The 22,734-nt window shown below is 42.2% G+C and overlaps 3 protein-coding genes across 4 annotated transcripts in view; all 3 read left to right on the forward strand.

Annotated features, from left to right (window-relative positions):
- Positions 1-2,949, forward strand: part of atg2a (autophagy related 2A) — a 32,727-nt gene extending 29,778 nt beyond the window's left edge. For both annotated transcript variants that reach the window (XM_080774727.1, XM_080774728.1), the window contains exons 41-42: positions 98-256; positions 744-2,949. In XM_080774727.1, the coding sequence (XP_080630853.1) occupies positions 98-256; positions 744-980 (396 nt within the window). In that variant the 3' untranslated portion in view covers positions 981-2,949. The remainder of the gene's footprint in view (positions 1-97; positions 257-743) is intronic.
- Positions 2,950-3,983: 1,034 nt separating this feature from the next.
- trmt112 (tRNA methyltransferase activator subunit 11-2) lies at positions 3,984-8,798 on the forward strand. Its single transcript, XM_080774084.1, has 4 exons — positions 3,984-4,178; positions 5,980-6,081; positions 7,962-8,054; positions 8,259-8,798. The coding sequence occupies exons 1-4, from the start codon at positions 4,104-4,106 to the stop codon at positions 8,358-8,360; spliced, it is 372 nt and encodes a 123-aa protein (XP_080630210.1). The 5' UTR covers positions 3,984-4,103; the 3' UTR covers positions 8,361-8,798.
- A 1,316-nt stretch (positions 8,799-10,114) lies between these two features.
- tgfb5 (transforming growth factor, beta 5) overlaps positions 10,115-22,734 on the forward strand; it is a 13,560-nt gene continuing 940 nt past the window's right edge. The window contains exons 1-6 of the mRNA XM_080774721.1: positions 10,115-11,404; positions 11,940-12,103; positions 12,479-12,611; positions 13,927-14,037; positions 15,641-15,824; positions 19,261-19,414. Coding sequence (XP_080630847.1) covers positions 11,020-11,404; positions 11,940-12,103; positions 12,479-12,611; positions 13,927-14,037; positions 15,641-15,824; positions 19,261-19,414 — 1,131 coding nt within the window. The 5' untranslated portion in view covers positions 10,115-11,019. The remainder of the gene's footprint in view (positions 11,405-11,939; positions 12,104-12,478; positions 12,612-13,926; positions 14,038-15,640; positions 15,825-19,260; positions 19,415-22,734) is intronic.

Genomic DNA, 22,734 nt, shown 5'->3' on the forward strand with positions numbered 1-22,734 from the left:
TGTAGTAGTGTAGTTAGTACCTGTACATTCAGCATATCATATGTAGTAGTGTAGTTGGTACCTAAGTTAATGCTCAAGTCTCCGTCTCACTCTGCAGGCCACAGCAGAGACTGTGTATGACATCCTGTCTCCCACACCACCTCTCACGCGCTATGCCATCACAGAGGGTCGGGCCACCTCCAATCGACCGCGCCGAGCTCACCAGCCTGCAGACCTCCGAGAGGGTGTGGCAAAGGCCTACGATACCGTCCGAGAGGTGGGTTCTCCTCTCAAAACTACGTGTCTATAGGGCGCCGAAGTCCTGCCGTCACTTGCTCATCTCCTGGGCTCCAAGGGGTTCGCGGACGTTTTTCTCTATGGAGAATAACATGGGGACATCTTAAAATCGTCTCATATAAGCATTGTTGTCCAAAAATAAACAAACTGTTATTACTCATATTTGATACAGTCTGTTTCTAACAAAATTTTAATTAATTTTTCTCTCGGTCAGTTGATTCTTATCCATATGAGTGAACGGCCGGGATGTTTTGTTTACTTTTCAAACACAGTTCTTGTATGAGGCGATCCAAGATCCCCCTATGGGGATTATAATACGAATAAAAAAGTACACGAACCCATGTACTTGGCGCCCTCTAGTGATATTGGCGTCAGACTTCGGTGCTCTATTGAACTGGTAAAAACTTGCGCACGCCCTGCAACACGTTTGACGTGCATTCATGATTAAACTCTTCTCTCTCCTCTAGGGAATGATCGACACGGCTCAGACGTTGTGTGACGTTGCTTCCCGTGGCCACGAGCAGAAGGGTCTCCCTGGCGCCGTGGGCGGCGTCTTGCGGCAGATCCCGCCCACAGTGGTCCGTCCTCTAATAGTGGCCTCCGAGGCAACCTCCAACCTGCTGGGTGGCATGCGGAACCAGATCAAACCAGACGCGCGGAAGGAGGACTTTTTAAAATGGCGCACAGATGACGGCCCAGAGTGATTACTTTTAAGATGACATGTTTGTGTGTGCTTGTGGGCGTGAGTCACTCTGGAGAGTATCAGTTGAGGGAGTGAATCGAGTAATTGAATGTGCGTATGAATGTGTATATATATGGATGAGAGTCTGAAGAGTGTGTTCTGATGCAAAAAAGGACTAACTACTACTGCAGTGACTGACACCCAGTATTTCACATCGCTCCATCATAATCATTGAATAATATTTCACCTTCTAATGCAATCGGTAACTTTCTAGTATGCAAACGTATCACCATCATCTGACTTTGTTGTGCGTAACCGAAACTAACTAAGAGCATATGGCGTTTTCCTATGTTATTTATAAAAAAACAACATTACTTGTTGTTGAACCCTTGAATTCACACAGTGCTGCTACAAGTGAAGTGAGATATGGAAAACATTTCCCATTAGATCGATTTAGATATCAGCTCACTTCCCATGTCTGCTTAGCATGGTGAAGACCTGTAATGGAGTGGTTGTTGAGAGTATCAGTGGTTAAAACATTGATGTCACCATGTTGGAGGAGTGAAGGAGATATTTTAATGCCATTACCTTTCTCCCTGGTGAATCAAAAATCAATGCACCAATGCCTGAAAGATTCTGTGCAGTGATAGATGTTCAAACTATACGTAAAAGTCAGGGAACATAGCAAGCATCCATCCAGCCATCCATCTTCAACCGCTTATCGGTAGTCGGTCGCGGGGCCAACAGCTCTACCAGTGTTCCAGAACATAGCAAGCAGCAAGACATAATATTAACAATAAATAATAATAATCTTTATTGTCCCAAAGGATATTCATCTTCACAATCTGTTCAAAACACCCACAACAAAACATCACAAAGACAATACAATACAAAATCAACACAAAACACGAGTTCCCCACAAGCTACCCTATAGTGTCACTCTTCCGATATATAGGAATGTCTGTCTTAACCATTGGATTACAAAACACTTTATTACTTCACTGATTGACTTCTATGTAGAGGTGAAGTTATCCCAACCCTGGTTCACGTGTGGAGAGACAAATAGTGGATACAGTGAGACTGTTCCAAGATCCCTCCAGATGATGCGGTGACAGGTCTGTTTTTTCCCCACGCTAATGTCACAACAGTACCCTCTTTGATTGTTCCAGCCTTGCCCTTGCGATGCCCCATAGGCCCCTGTAGTGTTTATATTTGTGCCATAATGCTCGCAGAGTGACCTTTTTTCTTTACTAGTTTGTGATGCCTTCCCTGGTGCTCTATTATATTCATGATACTCGACTATAATTGTGACACATACAGGCTCATATTCATACATGTATTTTATTTGACAAGTATCCTGACTTTATCGAAACACTTGATCAAATGAGTCGTTTGGATAGAAAATCACACAATGTATTCTGCAATGGCTCTTCAAAGGCCGGTTCGATTCTCTGTAAACTCGCTCAACCCGCGGTTAAATATCTTACTGGTATCTACTTCTAATCAACATTTCTAAATAACTTGTCTGTTCTGCTGTTCAGCTCTGTTGTGTTTTGCTTCAAGTTAAAGAGAGTCCCATTAATATGCTAAATTTTCACAGTCTTTGCTTTATTCATTTCTTTAGTTGCCTTCTTGCATTTATTTTGATTTATCTTTTGTTGTTTTTTGTAAGATATTAAACATAGTATTAATTGTCATACTCATTTTTGAAGTAAGGATAATTCTGGAGATATGAAACTGTTGGAGAAAAATAAATGGGGGTTTTGTGGCTTAACAAAGTTTTACATGTGTGTGAGTGTGAGTTGTATTTGTTTGAGTGCGCGTGTGGGTGTGTGCACGCGCATGATGCATGTTTGTGAGGGTGACAGGTTGGTTGATATATTTGTTACACCTTGTGTGTGTAATTACTATTATTTACTATATCATACGATACGCTGTATGAATGACCTGTATATTACAAAGACAATGAGTACACAAATTAATACAAAGAATAAAATTTTGAATATAAAAACGGTCTTTTGCCAGTAATTTTCATTTATTTGAGTATAGACCTTAGACCAGGGATATTCAATTGGCGGCCCGCGGGCCACATGTGGCCCGCGGAGCGCCTCCTTGTGGCCCCTGGAAGAATTTTGAATTTTTTTGAGAATAATAATAGGGCTAATAAGAGTTACAGGTATGGTGTGTGCGATATTAAATGTGAGATTACCATAATGACAGTAATCATTAAAGGACCACTTTTCAACCTATCTTCATATAATAGGTCCTCACTAATAATCATGATAAAATGACACGTTTTTTTCTACTCTGTCTGTGTCACATAGGAGGGCTGTGGGCAGTTCAGAAACCCACCCAACAGTGACATCAATGGAGAATCCAAGCTAATAGAAACTGCAGGCTTTCTAGTCCTGAAAAGTTGCGAAAATGGAAGCCATCATTCTCACAATAATAAACCCTGTTAGGGTCCATTTGGTTCCATTTGTACACTCTCAGAGTTACAGACCCATAAGGGTCCATTTGATTCCAAACCATTTCCCTGGGGACCCCCTGGAACTGCCTCAAGGACCCTGGGGGTCCCCGGACCCCGAACCCCACTTTGGAATCACTGCTCTATGTAATGTTTGTGTGTGTGTGTGTGTGTGTGTGTGTGTGTGTGTGTGTGTGTGTGTGTCCGTCCAGCTGATGGTCGTTAATGTCAAAGCAATGCTGTTTATGCACTGTCAAATAGGTCTAGGCCTACATCTATTCTATACCTGTATAGACATATTACCCTGCTCATTACTGTGCGGAAATATACATAAATCTTCATGTTTGAGCACAAAAAGCATTTTGAGAACCCACAAATTTCCGCGCTTCGCGCGCACACAGTGCGGCCCCCCACACACAATCATTCTACAGTTGTGGCCCCCGGCCTAATCTAATTGAATACCCCTGCCTTAGACTGTAATAGACAAACCGTTTTGTAGTGGGAACTTGAATGGACAAAATGTTTCGGGGGAACTTGGAACTGATGCACCAAGTCATACTTCCGGTCCACATGTAACGCTTTTGTTGGTGAAATCAGCATCTTTAGTAAAGACGCCGTAAGACAACGAGTTGAATCGTAGTTTTGTATTATATACATTATATAGCTGTTGTTTTAAAGATGAAACTACTGACGCATAACATGTTGACGTCTCACGTGAAAGGAGTTACCAAAGGCTATCCGCTGGTTATCAAGGTAATGTCCCTGGTTGGTTAATTGAACACTTAACAGTTTGCAAATATAAGGTACAGTGGTAAAGAGTTATAGAAAAGAATCCCGTCTATTCAATTAATTTAGTTGTTATATCTGCTTTATGATGCTTTTACCTCCTTTTTGATGAATTCCTGTTCTGTTCTTTGGCTATATAGAAGTGTCTATACGTCTCTAAATGTTTTGATGAATTGAACAAGGTACGTGGACCCTCTTGTAAACAAGTGTAATGCTTTATGGTGTCATCCACTCACAGTTGACAGTCTTTGTATTGAGTTGTGCTTGAAATGTACTGTAATTCTGCAGACTGTTAATACATATTTCAATCAATCAATGGAAACAGTGGTTTCATTTCATATGTATTATCCAAGTCCCTTTCGGGACCCTTTGGGACGACATCCCAAATACAGAAATGGTCAACAATGGTCCCGAAAGGCACTTGGATAATTCATAATGAAACCACTGTTTCCAGATGATGAAGGTAATACTCATGGTCATCCCTAGCCCCGCAAGCAGAACCCGAATGTAGTAAAGTTTCTGATACTTTGTTTACTTTACCCATTGGGTCCTGCTTCACGCTGGGCTGTCGCCAGTTACGCACAAACAAATACAATGTAAACACGCCATGAGACGGACTTCTGCGCGCTTTTACCATGTTTATTCATGTATTGACATACGAATGTGCGAACTATAAGTACCTTACATACCATACCGACACATCTCCTGTGTCGCGGAAGCCGTTAAGTATTTTTAATCCATGATTGATTAAAAATGTCGCTTCTTCCTACCTTGTTTATTGACACCTCATTGTACCGCCTATCTGGCTAGCTAGTGGTGCTACAGCTATGACGGAGCAGATCAGAGGCAGGGACATAGCCCGCAAAGCCAACCGCACATCGGGAGGCGGTACAATAAACGGTAAATAAACAAGAAGAAATCAAAGCGACATTTTTAATCAAACATGGATTAAAAATACTTAACGGCTTCCGCGACACAGGAGATTTTATCAGAGGCATGTAAGGTACTTATAGTTCGCACATTCGTAAACGAACACAATAAAAAGCGCGGTGATAGCGCGCCGATAGAAGAAAGGTTGAGTTTTTTATATCCGCGTTCCAACAATCGCATTGGAAAATCTTAGCATGACCAGGGACCCTACCCTAAAGCTTAAAGTCCAAATTTCATAAAAGCTTTATGTAGGGTTCCGAGAGGGGCTAGGTCATCCCATGGTCCTGCCAACAGAACAGTTACAGTATACATAAAAACATACAGTACACAGATAATATACACACATATATATTACACAGACAGCTCGCTCGCCCATCATCAGCTGTTAAGCAAGAAAGAAGGGGACAGTGCAGATACATAAGTGTAAAATGTAATGTCATTGCTGCTACATGTCAGTTTAGAAGCATAAAACAAGTTGAATCAAGGATGCAATCGATCGAGGAAGAGTATTCCAATTTCCAATCAAATGGGGCTTTGTAGCAGAAAGACCTCTGTCCAAATTCATAGATGTCTAAGTGGATATGACGAAGTAGACTGGGCCAAGTACTGTTTCAGGTGAGAAGGGCACCTAAAATAAATACATTTATAAATTAAGATAAACCATTGTAATTGCCTTCTTGATTTAGGCTGCAGCCTAGATTGGCCAAAATTACATTTTATTCATTTAACAAAAGTTACATATTGCTGCTTTTAGGTTGCACCCTGAATATAGATTAATATGACAAAAACACAAAATGATAGATTAATGTACGATTCTTCCCCTGTGTTGTGCTCGCAGGCTACAGAGGTGAAGGTGAACGAGGTGGAGTTCAACCCACAGTTTGTCAGTCGTATGATCCCCAAGCTGGAGTGGAGCGCTCTGGTGCAGGCAGCTGGGGAGGTGAGTGGTCATCTTATACTTAGTATATAGAGCCTGGAACTATAAAGTCAATTCCGGAAGCTGTCATCCGTTGGTTTCATCTGTTAGTATTTTTGATGATAAGCATCATAAACATTTGACAAGGCAAGGGTAGCACTCGGAGTGACAAGAACCAAGAGTTTATTTCTCCATATGCCTTCAAAAACAGAAATAAACGTTTCGCATATCCAGCCCTCGTCAGGGTCCATCCATTGACTGAAATTTGTATTCACAGTACTGTATGTAGAATGGGTACATTTCAAACAAAAGCACGAGGATGAAACCAGAAACGTACTAAGACTTGTTTATATTAGGGTCCTCCATTTTCAATTCATCAGAACATTTAATTAAAGACGTACAAATATACACTTCTATGAAACAAAGGAAATCATACATACTGTTAAGGAAAGTAAAAAAGAGAACATGTACAGTATGGAGAGAAAAAAAAGGGGGGGGGGGTTGACATTTTTACAGGGGCCAGTTTCGAATTGCAGCAGTCGTATAGGTGCTCTTTGAGAGCTGTTTTGAAAGGGGTCTAGACTCTAGGGATTCACATTTCTTAATGGCTGTTGGTAGGGTGTCTTTATTTTATTTAAGAAAACATATCAGTGCATTGTGTTAACTACATGCACTGACACCTGGGATCCAATAGCACATTTTCTACTGTAATCAGTACCACTGTTCAGCCCTGTATTGGACCAGTATTGATGCAGTGCCCAATCGAGAACTTTAATTTGGGTCATTTTGAGTGTCCAAGCAAAGCCCTTAGTTTGTTACTAGTTTAATAGAATTGCAAAAAACCCACACATAACGGAAATACATCGCATGGATGCAACTGGGACGTATCCTCAGTGATGTATCCCAAGGTCATCAGGGTTTCGGGTCTCGCGAACATCATACCCCTCACTCGGGTGACCCAGCCGGGGTGATCAAGTCCCGACTCACGTCCCAGTAGCTACCCTCGATCAGACCCACCAGGGAAAGACCAGGGCCACACAATCCGTTGGAACCACTCCGGAACTACTATGCCGGGACTGAGAGGTACAATTTTGGCATGTGGAGGGAGGCTCTGTGGGTTGCCTCCTGTCCAGGCCCCTCCTACGTCTCACCAGGTCCACTCCTGCTCTAACCAGGAGTACAGCGAGGACCTGTGCGTTGCACCAGACTCCCAGCACCAGACACTTCATGCAGGAGTGGTGGATTCTTCAGCCGCAATGGTTCTGCAGGCTCCACCGCTGGGCAACGGTAGTACTGCAGGCTCCACTTGCGGCTCGAATGGCCCTCCTAAAGGCCTCATCATAGGTTTTTGGGCTTCCTCCTCACGGAGGATGCAGGCTGGGGCGCTAACCCATACTGCTCCCGGGGTGCCGTCTACATTCCGGCTGTCACCCGTCTCTCACAGATAATACATGTTGGTTAAAAACATTTATTTCCGTTGTGGTCCTTTCACAAACAAACAAAACAGTGACGACCCATGTGTGTGGCAGTTAATAAATTATAAAAGGTTCACGCAATCACATTGTATAAAATATACCGGTAATTTTCATTTAAAAATGAATCAAAACAGCTTGATTCATACAGGTACCTTCTCCAACAGCCAGATGTTTTTAATTCAAACATTCTTTTAGGTGTTTCTTAGTTGTAAAGTAAATTCACAACTAATTTGATAATTGAATTAAACACACATGGGTTGTCACTGTTTTGTTTGTATTTAAAAGATCCCTTTCCAACAAGTATTGAATTTATTAAGAGTAAGACACACACAGCTCTTGTGAAGATATTCTGTCAAACTCTGTCTTACTGGTAGGCATTGTTGTCCAGTATGATTCCTTGCTACAATATGAGGCATTTTCTCTCCACAGCTGGATCAACTACAAGATCTGCCTACTGACCTGATACCAGACTATGAGAAGAATGAAGAGTTCTTGAAGAAAGTTCACAGGGTGCTGCTTGAGGTACGCAGCTCATTCAGTTAAAAATGTCACAGCAGCAGTTGTCTTGTCAGGCATTTGGGATGTTTTTGTTTATTACTCTGTGTGGACCTCTAGTGGTGATACAACATGAACACACTACATCTTCTGATATCATTCTGTTATCACCAGTTCCTACTTGCAACTCATGTTGAACTTTGCGTGTGTTTTTCTATATGTTGTTTGTAGGTGGAGGTTATCGAGGGTTGTCTGCAGTGCCCCGAGTCTGGACGTGAATTCCCCATTTCCAGAGGGGTCCCCAACATGTTGCTGAACGAGGATGAGGTGTAGAAAGAAGCCCAAATACATGTGTATATATTTCGTTTAGGATTTACTCAAAGGTGGCCCCTTAGCTCTAGTGCACAGTGTATACACATCGTCACCAGTTGATACTCCTTGCTCACCTCATTCTTAACCACTAACCAGCAGTCATAATGGGACTGCAGGATTCTTTTTTTTTTTAAAGAGGAAAAACGTCTGGACTCTGGCTTTGAGTGTGTATTGTGAGAAAATGCGCTGCCATATTCAATTGTTTGAAGTTAGGATGTCTGAGGCTTTTTGGTGGCCGGCACTGCTCCTGGGAAAAGGAGAAATGGTGCGTAGTGGAACTACATAATCCCCAGCTCTGTTCTCAGTCTGAGTGGTGGTTTTGTTTTCTATTTATCTTTGTGACCAGTGGGGTTTCTTTTATTTTTTTTATTTTTCAATAAAACAAAACGGTTCACTTAATTCACTAAATTGTTTATTGGTCATCAACGATATTGATTCACTGTCATAGTAGTGTGTGTGTGTGTGTGTGTGTGTGTGTGTGTGTGTGTGTGTGTGTGTGTGTGTGTGTGTGTGTGTGTGTGTGTGTGTGTGTGTATATCTCTCCTAAAGTGTTTGCATTTGCATGAATGAAGAGTAGATTATGACTGAAGTCTGTGAACCCTATCCTTTCAGCTCCACATTCATTCTCCCTCTGGGTTGAGAAAGTGCGGCAGGCCAAATGACGTGGCAGCGGCCCTGCTATATTTGGCCGTGGAGGAAAGAGGCAGAAAAAGCAGTGAGGGTAGAAGTTGTTTTTGAGGAAGTATTTTTGAAGAAAAAAAAGCCACACGTCGCAGTACCCACAGCCAACCACCAGGCTTGTCTTTTCCTTTGATCCAAAAAGCCCCCCGGTCACTCAGCCGTGTGTGTGCGCGCAACTGATTGCCAAAGAGTTTAGATCCACGTAGACAAATTAACTTTACGAAGCATAGTCTGTTCTGATTACTTCTGTTCCGTCTTGGCTCTCTGAGATATTGCATGATCAGTCAAGTTGGAACAGGACGCCATTTGTTCCCAGGCAGTTATCGTTTTTAGAAACTTTGCCAGGAGAGAGACGGTGGGAGAGAAAAGAATCCCTGACCATGGGCCTTGGGGCAGCCTCTTTCTCTCCCCCCCCCCCCCCCCCTCTCTTTCTCCCTACCTTTTTCCCTTCTACTTACAGCAATTACAGGCCTGCTGCCACGACTATAATAATGGTATAATGGGATGGCAGCAGAGCAGCAATAAAAGCCTCCCCTGACAGATTAACGGTCCTTTCCAACTCCTGAACTGTAATTAACAATGAGACGGGGAAGAACGAAAGAAAGGAAGGACAGATTGAAAGCTATATAGGCAAGCTAGTTGGAGAGATGTAGAAAAGGAAATTAATTAATCAATTATATGAAAACCCTTAAACCTATATGTAATGGTCATTTTAATGCTACATCCAGGATAGGTCCAGTCCAGAGATAAAAAATAAAGAGTATTTATAAGTGTAGATGTAGACTGTTTGTAATTTTACCTGTCTCAGGCTGTCTGGCTAATTTATTATACACAAATCCGGACCTCACCCATTCTATTCTCTGATGTGGTTTTACTTTTTTCCCGTGCATGCCTGATATATGCCCTCAGGAACTATTTACCTGTTGAAAGAGGGTGGTGCATTTTTGTGGAAAGTGTGCGTGTGCGCGCGCGTCCTGGTGAGACGGAGATGCCTTGCCTACATAATGATACACTCCCATCACTTTGGTATAGCACCCCACCCGCTAGCTCTTGACACACATCCAGTCGCTCTCTTTCTCTCTCCCTCTATCTCTCTCCTATGCACAGACCATTCTTGTCTCAATCTCTTGGAGCTCTGTCTCCCTGGCGCTCTGTGAATCTCTTCATGGAGCAATGGTAGAGTGGAGCTCTTATTCATCCCCGATGCCTCCATGAGACGATTCAGGGAAGAAGAGCGATGGAACTGGAATGCAGTGAAACCGTGGATCTGTGATTTATTGAAAGGTTTGCTTGAGGGGGTTTTAGGAGAACAAGGACTTCTTTCATGAAGCGGTTTCACTTTTGCGACTTGCCTTTTTATGTAGCCTAACTTTTACTGTGCCTGATGTTTATATGAGGGAATTTGAGAAACCCACCATGGGCTTTCCAACATAGATCAACGTTCTTTTCTTCTACACAGTCCGAGAACTGCAGACTAGGCTACTTTTAATTCAGTTGTAGCAGGGTATGGGAGGATCATTGGAGTTGAACTTGGCTAGACTGGTCAGTTTGGTAGGTTATGGACATTTTTTTTGTTCCACTGTCACCGTGATGGGTATCTTACACGAAAATGGACTGAAACCCGCCTTTCCGATAATTTGATCAAGTTGTATCTGAAGAGGATTTGCGACATGGGCTGAGCCATCGCTCCCGTTGACATTGCGGTGGATTGTGCTTTTTATTTTATTTTTACTGATTGTCTAAAGATGTCTAACGAAACCTTCTAAGTGATCAAAGTGCGAATGAGTCGATAGAGCACAGCACACGTAGAGAAGAGGGAGATCACATCTAGAAAACATTAGGGCACGGACCAGCATTGGAACCGTCGGTGCGCACGGGACGCCACGGCCGGGCTCCCAGCGCCCAAGCGGAACATCGAGTCGAGTTCTCCTAACTGCGAATGGAGTTTCATCCCACGCCAAGGCACCGGACGATGTGGCTCACCCACCTGGCTCTACTACTGCTCAGGTTGGCCGCCGTGGTCGAGGGGCTCAACACGTGCCACTCCTACAACATGGACGATCAGAAATCCAAACGCATCCATGCGGTCCGCGGCCAAATCCTCAGCAAACTCCGCATCAGCAGTCCGCCGGGGGCCGGCGGCGAGGCCTCGCCGGCGGACCCCGTGCCCCCCGAGGTCATGCTGCTCTACAACAGCACGCGGGAGCTGCTGAAGGAGCGCGCACGGCTGGCCGAGGCTGCGTGCGACCGAGAGAGCAGCGAGGAGGATTATTACGCAAAAGAAGTGCAACGTATTGACATGCTCCCTCCGCGCACAGACAACAGTGAGTCGATGGCTAGCCTGCCCTGCTCTGTATTATGTCTAAATAACGTGCACATTCTTTTGTAACCATCTAAAATCCCCCCATATCGTATATCCAGATATATATTTCGAGTTTTCGACCGACTTTACGCACGCGTAAAATCTATTAAAAACGACCTTGCCATTTCTGACCAATTGCCCATGCACGCTGGGCTATTTACGAAACTAGGTCCAGTAAGTATAGGCTAGCCTAGTAGTACTTGAACTTCGGAGGCACTTTTGTAACTTATCAATTGTTATGTCTAGACACAGTAGTCAACAACACATAGGCCTACTATAGGCTACCAGTTTACTTTTACGCACACGCTATGCCTTTGATCATGCCAATTTCAATTAAATTGTCCAAACACAAACAACATGTGTTTTAAAACCATATGCATCATGACAGTGTTTCTGTCCAATAACTTGTTCTCCTCTGAGTTTGTACACAATAAGCCTATAGTAAAATACACATTATCAAAACAGAGACTGACCGTTCTCCACCCTCTCCCCTTCAGACGCAGTGAGCCAAGCGGCCCCCAGTCTTTATTACAGACTAGTCCACTTTGACGTCAGCGGAGTGGACCTAACCAACAGCACCGTGGTCAAGGCCGAGTTCAGGATCTTCAGAGCCCCCAATCCACAGGCCCGGGCTGCAGAGCAGAGAGTGGAGATCTTTCAGGTAGAACACAGAATCCCAGACCTTTTCAAGGAAATATAAGTAGATCTTACTACTTGATGTTATCTCCGGTCACTTCAATAGTCTCTAGGATAGCTCAGAGTAGAGGAGAGAGTATTTTGCTCTTGAAGGATAACTCTTGTCTTTTTGTCAATTGCCAATAAAGTATTCTATCTATAGCCTAGTTAGTAGGACTAGGCTATATCAATAATATAGGTGAATGGACTAATGAAACGTCCATGTGTGAATACAAATTCCAGAAGACCGATGAAGGAAAAGTATAATTTTTACATTAATTACACAAAGCATTTGTGTAAAATCTCAAAATCAACTTCCTGGGCTTTATTTGTGTGTGTGTGCGTGTGTACGTTCTTTAAGCTGTTGAGGCCAGATGAAGAGAGCAGCTCCACTCAGCGCTACATTGACTCCCGTACAGTTGAACCCAGAGCCAAGGGAGCCTGGCTCTCTGTTGAGGTCACAGACACTGTGAAGGACTGGCTGTCGGATCCAGGTCAGCTTGCATGTCATAACAGCTCATTGTCTTATTAGACTGATACCTGATCAACTGAAAAGATCACATCGAGGCACATCTGCTATTTCTGGCCTAGTAGTTAGTAGTTACTCTGCAGTCATATCTGCTATTTGAATAACAAAGTATAAAGTATATAAAAGTACAACATCTAAAACGACACAGATGTTTCCCCAGTTTTAAAGGGTTAAGGGACCACTTCACCCATTTCCAACCCATTTCTGTCTATATACCATCTCATGCTCTGTCTCATTGGCAAGCTATGGACAGTTCACAAATCTTCCTTCCAGTGACATCATCGGTATGCAGGTTTGGTCATTTCAAACAATATTTAAAGGTTGTTTTATTTCTTATGAATGCACCCGGGACCTCGTATCATCAACAAGGCACATACGTTACCAGTCGGTAAGGGTAACCCTATAGCCACACCCCCACCTGGATGGGTGTCCACGCGCGCCAGCCAGGAGCTATACTCGACTGACTGGGGGAACTCCACAACCAGGCTACCTGCCACATTGGTGGTAGCCATGCACTGCCACCAATGTAGCCTTGGCCGGGAGGCGAACCCGGGACCTCATATCAACAAGGCACATACGTTAGCAGTCGGCTAAAGAGCCAGGCCCATATAGGCAAGCAGCAACACGGCACCCTTCTATTGCAGCATTTCCAGGAAGAGCAAGGCTGTCATTTCTAGAATCTCCATCGATGATGTCATTCTCAACTTCTGGACTGTCCATAGGCCACCAATAAGACTAAAAGTGTGACTAAATGGAAATTGCGCCACCTTATGATGATCATTATTAATGACTATTTATATGAAGATAAAATGAGTGAAGTGCTCCTTAAAACATTCAAGTGATTCGATCCTAATGGTTGGGTGCTTGGTCTCTGTCTCTCCACACCTTCTATTATTTTCTCTGTTTTTGAGGAATTTCTTTCTTTCTTTCTTTCTTTCTTTGAGGAGTGAAATAATGATAGAGGCTTGCTTTCCCCACTTAATTTCAATCCCTCATTTTAACATTTTAAATATTTATTTGTTTTTGTTTTACTAGTTATTTTGTCTTAATAAAGGTGTTTTTTTGTTGTTGTGTGAAACAACTGGGTATCTTGAAAAGCACTATATGCACACTAGATCTCATGTATTTTATATTTTGTTCTTTCTTTCTTTCTTTCTTTATCCCCTCTCTATCACGCTCTTTCTCTCTATTTCTCACATTTAATCTATGTTTTAAAAGTTTTAAAAGTCAACATTCCCTTTGTGATTCTTTTGTTTTTCTTTTCTTTCTCCTATATTCAGAAAATAACTTGGGTCTGAAGCTTGGGGTCCACTGCCCCTGCTGTACGTTTGTCCCATCCACCAACAACATTGTGCCCAACAAGAGTGAAGAACTAGAGACACTCTTTGCAGGTTGGTGTTAGAAAATGTGTCCAGATCGGTTGCTTGTGTTTCCATGGAATATCCCATAATCCATAATCATTAATCATAATCATAGCCAAAATCATAATGAATACCCCTCCATCAGCCGGGGCGCCTGATGGAGGTTAATTAAAGGAACTGGTTGGAATAACGTATTTTTCTTCTGCGCCCTACATCCACCCGTCAGGTGATGCACTGAAGGAAGCATGAGGTCAGTCCGTTGCTCTCCCCAGGTTGGCAGAGGGAGTCTAGCGCCCATGATTACATTAGATAATTGACACTGGGTGAAAAAAAAATGGGTTACAAAATCATGGGAATTACATTTTTTTAGTAGCAGATCTACTAATTTGGAGTTGGTTGGTGAAGACTATGTGTTATTCAGCAGGAAGTATACATTACTTTGGATATTGTCCCTTTCGCACACAAACCTTGTATCTCCATATGTTATATTTTTGGTTTTCATAAATTACTTCTTGTGACTTGTGACCAAATAATAACTACATTTGATCAATCTATTGGATAAGGTTTCCGCCTGTAGGTCTATTAGCCGTGTTGAGCTGATACTGAATGTTCAGCTGTTGAGGTTCTGTGTATGATGTCATTCTTGCTCCAATAGCAGTTGACAAGATTTCAACACAAAATATCTATCCATAAAAAAAATATCGACCCAGAGACCTATAGTAAGTGCACTGGATAAGCATAACAGAAGAGATATTACTCAAACTCCATTGCACCCATGAGCTGTTAATGATATTCTGTGTATGACACTTAACTTAAGTGCTCATTTTTGCAAGAGTTGCACTCTTCAAAAATCAATTTGTTTTGGCATTCAATGTAAAATCAAATATATACTTCATTCATGAGGGAGTCGCTCAGCAAAAAATAACCGAATTTCAATCTAACAATGAATCAGCTGTTTTCAGAGTGCGACTCATCGTGAGACAAGTATAAATTCAGTTTTAGAAAGGCTAATCTGTAAAAAGACAGGCTCATCTGTTTTATAAAGTGAGCTTGGATACTTTGATTAATGAATGACATTGCTGTGCTTGATGCAAAATATTCTATCTGTTTAAAGAGATGTCTCATCCATGTATACCCATATCTTGTTTAATAAGTAAGCCTTGCAGAGCCATGAGGCAGGAGGGCAGGAGCCTATCTCCTGTTTCTAGTAGTATGTCGCAGGGATTTACCCCCAATCCAACCTATAGAGGCGTATATTTTCTGTTCACGTTTCAAAAATATATTTCGTTAAAAAACTGTGAGCGCAAATGATCTGATGCACGTAGTATCAGGTTTGACGCTTTACTTGATGTAAAGGAAAAGTACAGGTGATACAAGATGTCTTAGTATGGTTACAACTTAATGTGTGGTAGACAAAAATATGTGCTCTCTCTACTTAAACTTCACTGCTTCACTGCAAGCACAGTCTACTGTATGTATCGGTCTCTCCAGACAGAGTGCCGGTTTTCGTTTGCAGCTTCACTCTGCGCACCGTTTCACTGGAGTCAGTTATGGTTTGGATGTACGCAACCCACTTGTTTTTAAACTCTGTTCCCCCCCCCCCCCCCATCCCATTCCTCCATGTCACACACAGGTGTGGACGATGACAAGCTTCGTGAGTTAAAGAAGCCAGGTCAGGTTAAGGGCCAGGCAGACTTCAGCACCAAGACTCCCCACCTCATCCTCACACTGCTGCCCAGCGACAGAGTGGATAACAATGAAGCCAAGAAGAACCGCAAGAAAAGGGCAGCTGCCACAGATGCAAGTACCTGCTCCCGGTATGCTGGGCATGCTGCTCTCTCACACATACAGTACATAGGGCGCAAGCACATTGTCGCGTCAAAAAGCTCCTAGACCATCCTGGTGGATGGAAATGATGCTCGTGTGCAGCTTTCGACTTGTAGCGTACTTGCCCATACAGTGGTGGAAAAAGTACTCTAATGTTTTACTTAAGCAAAGGTATCAATATTGCAACATAGAAATACTCTATATACTATAATGTGCTTGAGTAAAAGTACAAAAGTATTGGCATCGAAATGCACATAAAGTACCAAAGGTAAAAGTACTCATATTGGAGAATATCCCATTTCACAAAATCTTTTAAATATAGCCGATCTACAAGCTCACAATGCTAGATCGGCTATTTTCAAATGGCCCAAATATATAGGGCTGAGGTAGTTAGTGTTTTTTTTTCCTTAATTTTTATCCCACGATTTTGCAACCCATTCTTTCACCCAGTGTCAATTATTTAATGTAATCCTGGGCGCTACACTTCCTCTGCCAACCATGGGGGGGCAGCAGACTGACCTCATGCTTCATTCTATGCATGAGGAGTCCAAGCTGCTTCTTATCACCTGACAGAGGGGAGTTTCCCCAGCTGGACGTAGTGCGTGGACCAGTTCCTTTCCCCTCCATCAGGCGCCCCCAGCTGCATGTTTTTTGTGAGGGTACCTACCCTAGGGGACACGGGGAGAACATGCAAACTCCACACAGAAAGGCCCTTTTGCAAACCCTGCCTCGGGTGTGGGCACTGATGACGTGGAGGAGCGAACACACCCCCAGCGCCCCCAGTGGGAATCGAACTCAGGCCAGGACCTTCTAGCTGTGAGGCGACAGCACTCGGTAGTAGTAAATCTACAAAGTAACTAGTACAAATAATTGTAGTGACGTAAAAGTACAATATTTGCCTCTGAGATATAGTGGAGTAGAAGTAAAAGTACTGAAAATTGGAAATACTACAGTAAATATTTTAAATATCTCACACATACTTAGTTACTTTACACCACTGCATACATACACATTACATGCAGATAATGTGTGTGTGTGTGTGTGGGTGCGTGTGGCTATAATTTTGTTCATTAAAAACTTAAAGGCATTCTAGTCATTGATGTTGGGTTCATTATATAATTCTGAGTTCCAGTTGTGTAAGACAATGATTTTCTCTGGGAACGAATTCTTCCAGACCCAAATGTGGTTTTGTTGGCTTACAGCAAGACTAACAAAGGTTCCTTTGTGTTTAGACTGGCTAGTCTACTGTGTTTTATTTAGACTAGCGTACCTGGCGATGAAAAACTCTGGCAACCTCACACAGTCATTAACCACTTAAAACCCTATACATTTTGTTGTATGTCAAATAGTGGAAAATGTGCCTGATATTTTCACACAATATTTGCAGGATGTTCACAGAAGGTTCACCTATTTCCCCCAAACAATAATAATAACTAGAACTGCACTCTGTCGAGTGCATAGCGCAAGTACTTTCGACCGCTGTAAACTGTCAAATCTCAGTATCTCTGTGAAGGAACGTTTGAAATGTATAATTATTAGGTGTAACTATTTTCTACCTACCTACTTTATGCATATAAACACCTAGTATTATTAAGTATCGTTCAAGTTTCTATCTATATAGTCATACGTATACTATATACATAATCAGTAAAATAAAATAGAAAATTGTGCCTGATCTGCTGGGACCAGAGTACGTGGTGTGTGTATATGTATGACTAGCTCTCAATGATGACGTAAGACATACGTATACATATACTATATAGAGTATGTAGTTGTAAGTTGATTAGCGTTATACTGTGGTTACTTTGCGCCAAAAACCGTGACAGCCAACCCGCCATTTGATGCGTATGCAAATAAAACAGCAGATTTGTGCCTGGTTTGCTGGGACCAGATTACATAAATGATCATATTTCTTACATCATCATTGAGAGCTAGTCATACATATACACACCACGTATTCTGGTCCCAGCAGATCAGGCACAATTTTCTATTTTATTTTACTGATTATGTATATAGTATACGTATGACTAGCTCTAAATGATGACGTAAGACATACGTATACATATACATATACCATATAGAGTATGTAGTTGTAAATTGATTAGCGTTATACTCTGGTTACTTTGCGCCAAAAACCGTGACAGCCAACCCGCCATTTGATGCGTATGCAAATAAAACAGCAGATTTATGAATTGTTTGCTGGGACCAGATTACATAAATGACCATATTTCTTACGTCATCATTGAGAGCTAGTCATACATATACACACCACGTATTCTGGTCCCAGCAGATCAGGCACAATTTGCTATTTTATTTGACTGATTATGTATATAGTATACGTATGACTAGCTCTAAATGATGACGTAAGACATACGTATACATATACATATACTATATAGAGTATGTAGTTGTAAGTTGATTAGCGGTATACTGTGGTTACTTTGCGCCAAAACGTGACAGCCGTCCCGCCATTTGATGCGTATGCAAGAAAAACAGCAAATCTGTGCCTGGTTTGCTTTGACCAGATTACACAAATTACCATATTTCTTACGTCATCATTGAGAGCTAGTCATACATATATACACCACGTACTCTGGTCCCAGCAGATCAGGCACAATTTGCTATTTTATTTTTACTGATTATGTATATAGTATACGTATGACTAGCTCTAAATGATGACGTAAGACATATGGTCATTTATGTAATCTGGTCCCAGCAAACCAGGCACAGATTTGCTGTTTTCTTTTGCATACACATCAAATGGCGGGTTGGCTGTCACGGTGAAGAGACCGGGCGAAATTATTACTTGTGCGCTCTGCTTGCGCAAGTAATAATAGTAATATCTGGGACCTCTATAGCGCTTTTCATAGTACTCAAAGACGGTTCTAGTCATTGACGTTTGCCTGCTGCCCAGAATAGGGACACATTCATGTGATTCCCGTATGATACCAGCTCATCCAGAATAGGGACACATTCATGTGATTCCCGTATGATAGCAGCTCATCCAGAATCATTTGCTAATCCATTGTGATCCTAGTGTGACCCATCGATTCGACTTGATTGGTTCCAATTCTTCATTCAAAACAAAGTAAAGTAGTACGTAAGCCTTGCCGAGCCATGAGGCCCATAGGGCAGGGGTGTCTCTCCTGTTTTTGTAGCGTGAGGAAGCTTGATGGACAAGTACATCCCCTCGACATGACGCTCGGATTTACCCATTCATTATGACCCATCCCTTGATGCTGAGTGCCAAGCAGGGAGACACTGGTGTCCCATTGTTCAGTGTCTTTGGTATGACCCGGCCCGGGGATTGAACCCCAACCTCCCAGTCTCAGGGCGGACACTCTAACCACAAGGCCCTCAAACTTGCAGCTGGTACAGGCACCCGTCAGACTCTCACACTGTATGTTGTCTCTGTCTTTGTCTCAGTAACAATGACCAGGGCTGCTGCCTACGATCGCTCTACATTGACTTCCGACGGGACCTTAACTGGAAATGGATCCACGAGCCCAAAGGCTACAAAGCCAACTTCTGCGCTGGCAGTTGCCCTTACCTCTGGAGCGCCGACAACCACTACAACATGGTGAGCCGACATTGCTCAGTCGTTTACTGTAGCGTGTGGTGTGATGAGTCAGATATTGTGTAACATCTTGGTATTGCGCGTGTTGTGACTGGCTGCTACCCTTCTTGTATAAGCCCACAGGAGCACGGAATAGCTTCCAAACAAAGACCAATCTATTTTAACTGCTTCAGGGCTCTACCTTGTAAGAGCGTTCCAGTTGTATTACTGCCTGTTGCATTCTGCCTAAGGTTCGCATTTCATGTTTAATTGACTGGTACATAATTCATTTAGTGGTGTTCATCAACTATTATAGTCTAACAGCCAGAAAAAAATAAATGTATAAAGAACATAACCAACCTCATCAACACTATCTATTTATACAAGTGAGAAGTTGTACCCATACTCATTCTTCATGCTCTATCTCCGACCGAACCACACTTTTACCACACATCTCTATATGCAAAATAAATTCGCCACCCTCCCCGAACTGACATAGCCTATTTTTTAGCCGTTCAAGTTTCTTATTTACTCTGCAAATATTACTTTTATGAAAATCACGATCGAGCCAGCAGATAAACGGGTGCCACAACACGCCGAGAAACAAGGAATTTAACCACGCTACTTGCATACACTGCAACTCGCTTACAATTCGCAAACCTGGCAACACTGCCTGCCTCTTACGTCACCAGCTCTGTTCCTCCTGGCCTCCGTAGTCCGTCGCGCTCACAATCTGTCGCAGCCATCTTGCTTTTCTTTTGGATGGGCGAGTGGACATTTAATGCTAATAAATTAATTATAGGTCCAGCAAGCAAATCATGATGGTCTGATTGTGCTCAATAGGTCACAATAACATTCCGAAATTAGGTGTTGTGTTTTGTATGGCATTTTCCCCAGTAGTAGTTGCATATCTATCTCAGCTTTTGCCTGATAGCACACATGCTAACGTCAGCAGCCATAGCAACATACAGTGTGCGCAGACATAACATGAGTTGTTTACAACACAAACACACGGCCTTTTCACCACGCAATACACACAACAGCTCGGGAGTTATTAAACCGAACGTGGACGCTGTTTCAGTGTTACATTTGCTGCGCATATCGGAATAATTGTAACGGCATGCATGATAAATGTAACAACGCTAAAAAACACCATTAAACATATCGTTTTCAGCTTAAAGCTATTACATTTCATTGAAGCAACTCCTTAGCATTGTTTTCATACCATGGATGTGATAAGATAATGTATCAAACATAAGGGAAATATTAAATAGCATCGGGTGTACCAGTTTGGCCATTTCTTTTTTTTCAATGGGGCAATACATTGATTAAACAAACGTTTGATTGATTGAGTTGTACAACGTTATACAACCCTAAACTAATTTTAGAATACACTACACAATACAATACAATTTTAGAACATATTTTGCACGTTCCATTTTTTTACTCAGAGATCCCTTTAGCTACACATGTAATATTTCCAGGCAACGGACCTACACATGTCAGCTACCATAAACCACTTCAAGTTATTAGGACGAAATAACTGACAGGAGTGACGGTGCTGTGCTGTGAGTAAACTAATAGGGGAGAGCCGCCAAGGATGTAACATTTTGCACGTTTCATTCTTTTACTCAGAGATCCGTTTAGCTACACATGTAATATTTTCAGGCAACGGACCTACACATGTCAGCTACCATAAACCACTTCAAGTTATTTTTTTGATAAAACAGGTCGGGAGTTATTCAACCGAACGTGGACGCTGTTTCAGTGTTACATTTGCTGCGCATATCGGATCAATTGTAACGGCATGCATGATAAATGTAACAACGCTAAAAAACACCATTAAACATATCGTTCTCAGCTTAAAGCAATTACATTTCATTGAAGCAACTCCTTAGCATTGTTTTTATACCATGGATGTGATAAGAAAATGTATCAAACATAAGGGAAATATTAAATAGTATCGGGTGTACCAGTACCAGTTTGGCCATTTCTTTTTTTTCAATGGGGCAATACATTGATTAAACAAACGTTTGATTGATTGAGTTGTACAACGTTATACAACCCTAAACTAATTTCAGAATACACTACACGATACAATACCATTTCAGAACATATAATATTGGCCAATATGTCAAATATGTAAATATTACATATAATGGCATTGAATGGAAGCGGACCATTTGTAACACATGTTACAAATGACCCGCTTTTGCAAGTTTTCTTTGCAGTTGCTTACAGACCAGAATGAACGTGAATTCCGTCTAAACACGATGCAAACTAATGAAGAACATAAGCATGAACACATCCATGTGGATTTTTATTCACCAACACCAAAGACAAAAATTGTACCACACATATACTCCAGGTGTAAAATTAGACGCATTTTGAAGGTAAACACTTCAAACTTCAAACTCCTGGCCACGTAGAGTACGTTGCTGTACACATACTGACGCGATGGCGTCATGGTGGCGTTGACCAATCAAGATATAACGTCCATGTTACAACCGTGAAGCGTTACAACCTTGGCGGCTCTCCCCTACATTTGTTACTAACATTAGGTTGTGGCGAAGTAGACACGTGGCCAGCAGATACTGTGTTTTGGACAAACAGGCTAGGTATTGGTGTTGATTTGGGTCAACTGGACAAACAGCGTGGTGTTGTTTTGTGTCTGTGTTTGTGTTGGAGCGCCTCAGTGTGGCCGTACAGGTCATGTGCAACCTCTTCCACAGAGAGATGGAGACACTAAATCTCAGCTGGACAAACATGTTTGCATGCATGCATCGCTGCCTTGCATGCTGTGTGCTACTGTTGAGTCTGTCACTTACTTTGACTGATTTATGGCATTGTCTTTCTGTTAAAATCCAACTATGTTAATTTAAGAACTCTGGGCATATAGGTCATTGTTTATTCACTGTGCACACGTGTAGCCTATTGTATGTCAGACTGTATGTCTGTCCCACAGTCACAATCCTTTAGTACTTAGGCTGTGGAAATATTCAGGACAAAACAATGGTACATTTCCAATAACCCATTCGTTACTACATGTGGAGTCAACTCCCGCCATTTATTTCTTCCCATAGTGCGTGGCAAAGTCGCTCTGGGATGAGTGCGCGCGTAGCGCGCACGAAATTCTAGTAAAATATAAATGATCAGCTATATCAAAGTACTTTCCCACATTCTCTGGGGAAAGTCTGTTCTTCAGGTAAAAGAGTTTTTACCTCTTTTACTCTTTTACCTACACATTGTGTTCCTTTAAGAGGCTTGTACATTGTTCGTGGTGGCTGTACACCATGGTTAGTCGAGGTTGGTTAACCCCACGGTCATAAATGTGCTGTCACCTC

This window comes from Protomyctophum bolini, assembly GCF_963924005.1.
Source record: "Protomyctophum bolini genome assembly, chromosome: 10".
Taxonomy (NCBI): domain Eukaryota; kingdom Metazoa; phylum Chordata; class Actinopteri; order Myctophiformes; family Myctophidae; genus Protomyctophum; species Protomyctophum bolini.

Excerpts from the sequence above, each read along its gene's own strand:
- trmt112 (XM_080774084.1), top strand. The coding sequence starts at position 4,104 with ATGAAACTACTGACGCATAACATGTTGACGTCTCACGTGAAAGGAGTT. Across the intron at positions 6,082-7,961 it reads TGGTGCAGGCAGCTGGGGAG|CTGGATCAACTACAAGATCT; the intron begins GTGAGTGGTCAT and ends TTCTCTCCACAG. Across the intron at positions 8,055-8,258 it reads TTCACAGGGTGCTGCTTGAG|GTGGAGGTTATCGAGGGTTG; the intron begins GTACGCAGCTCA and ends TGTTGTTTGTAG.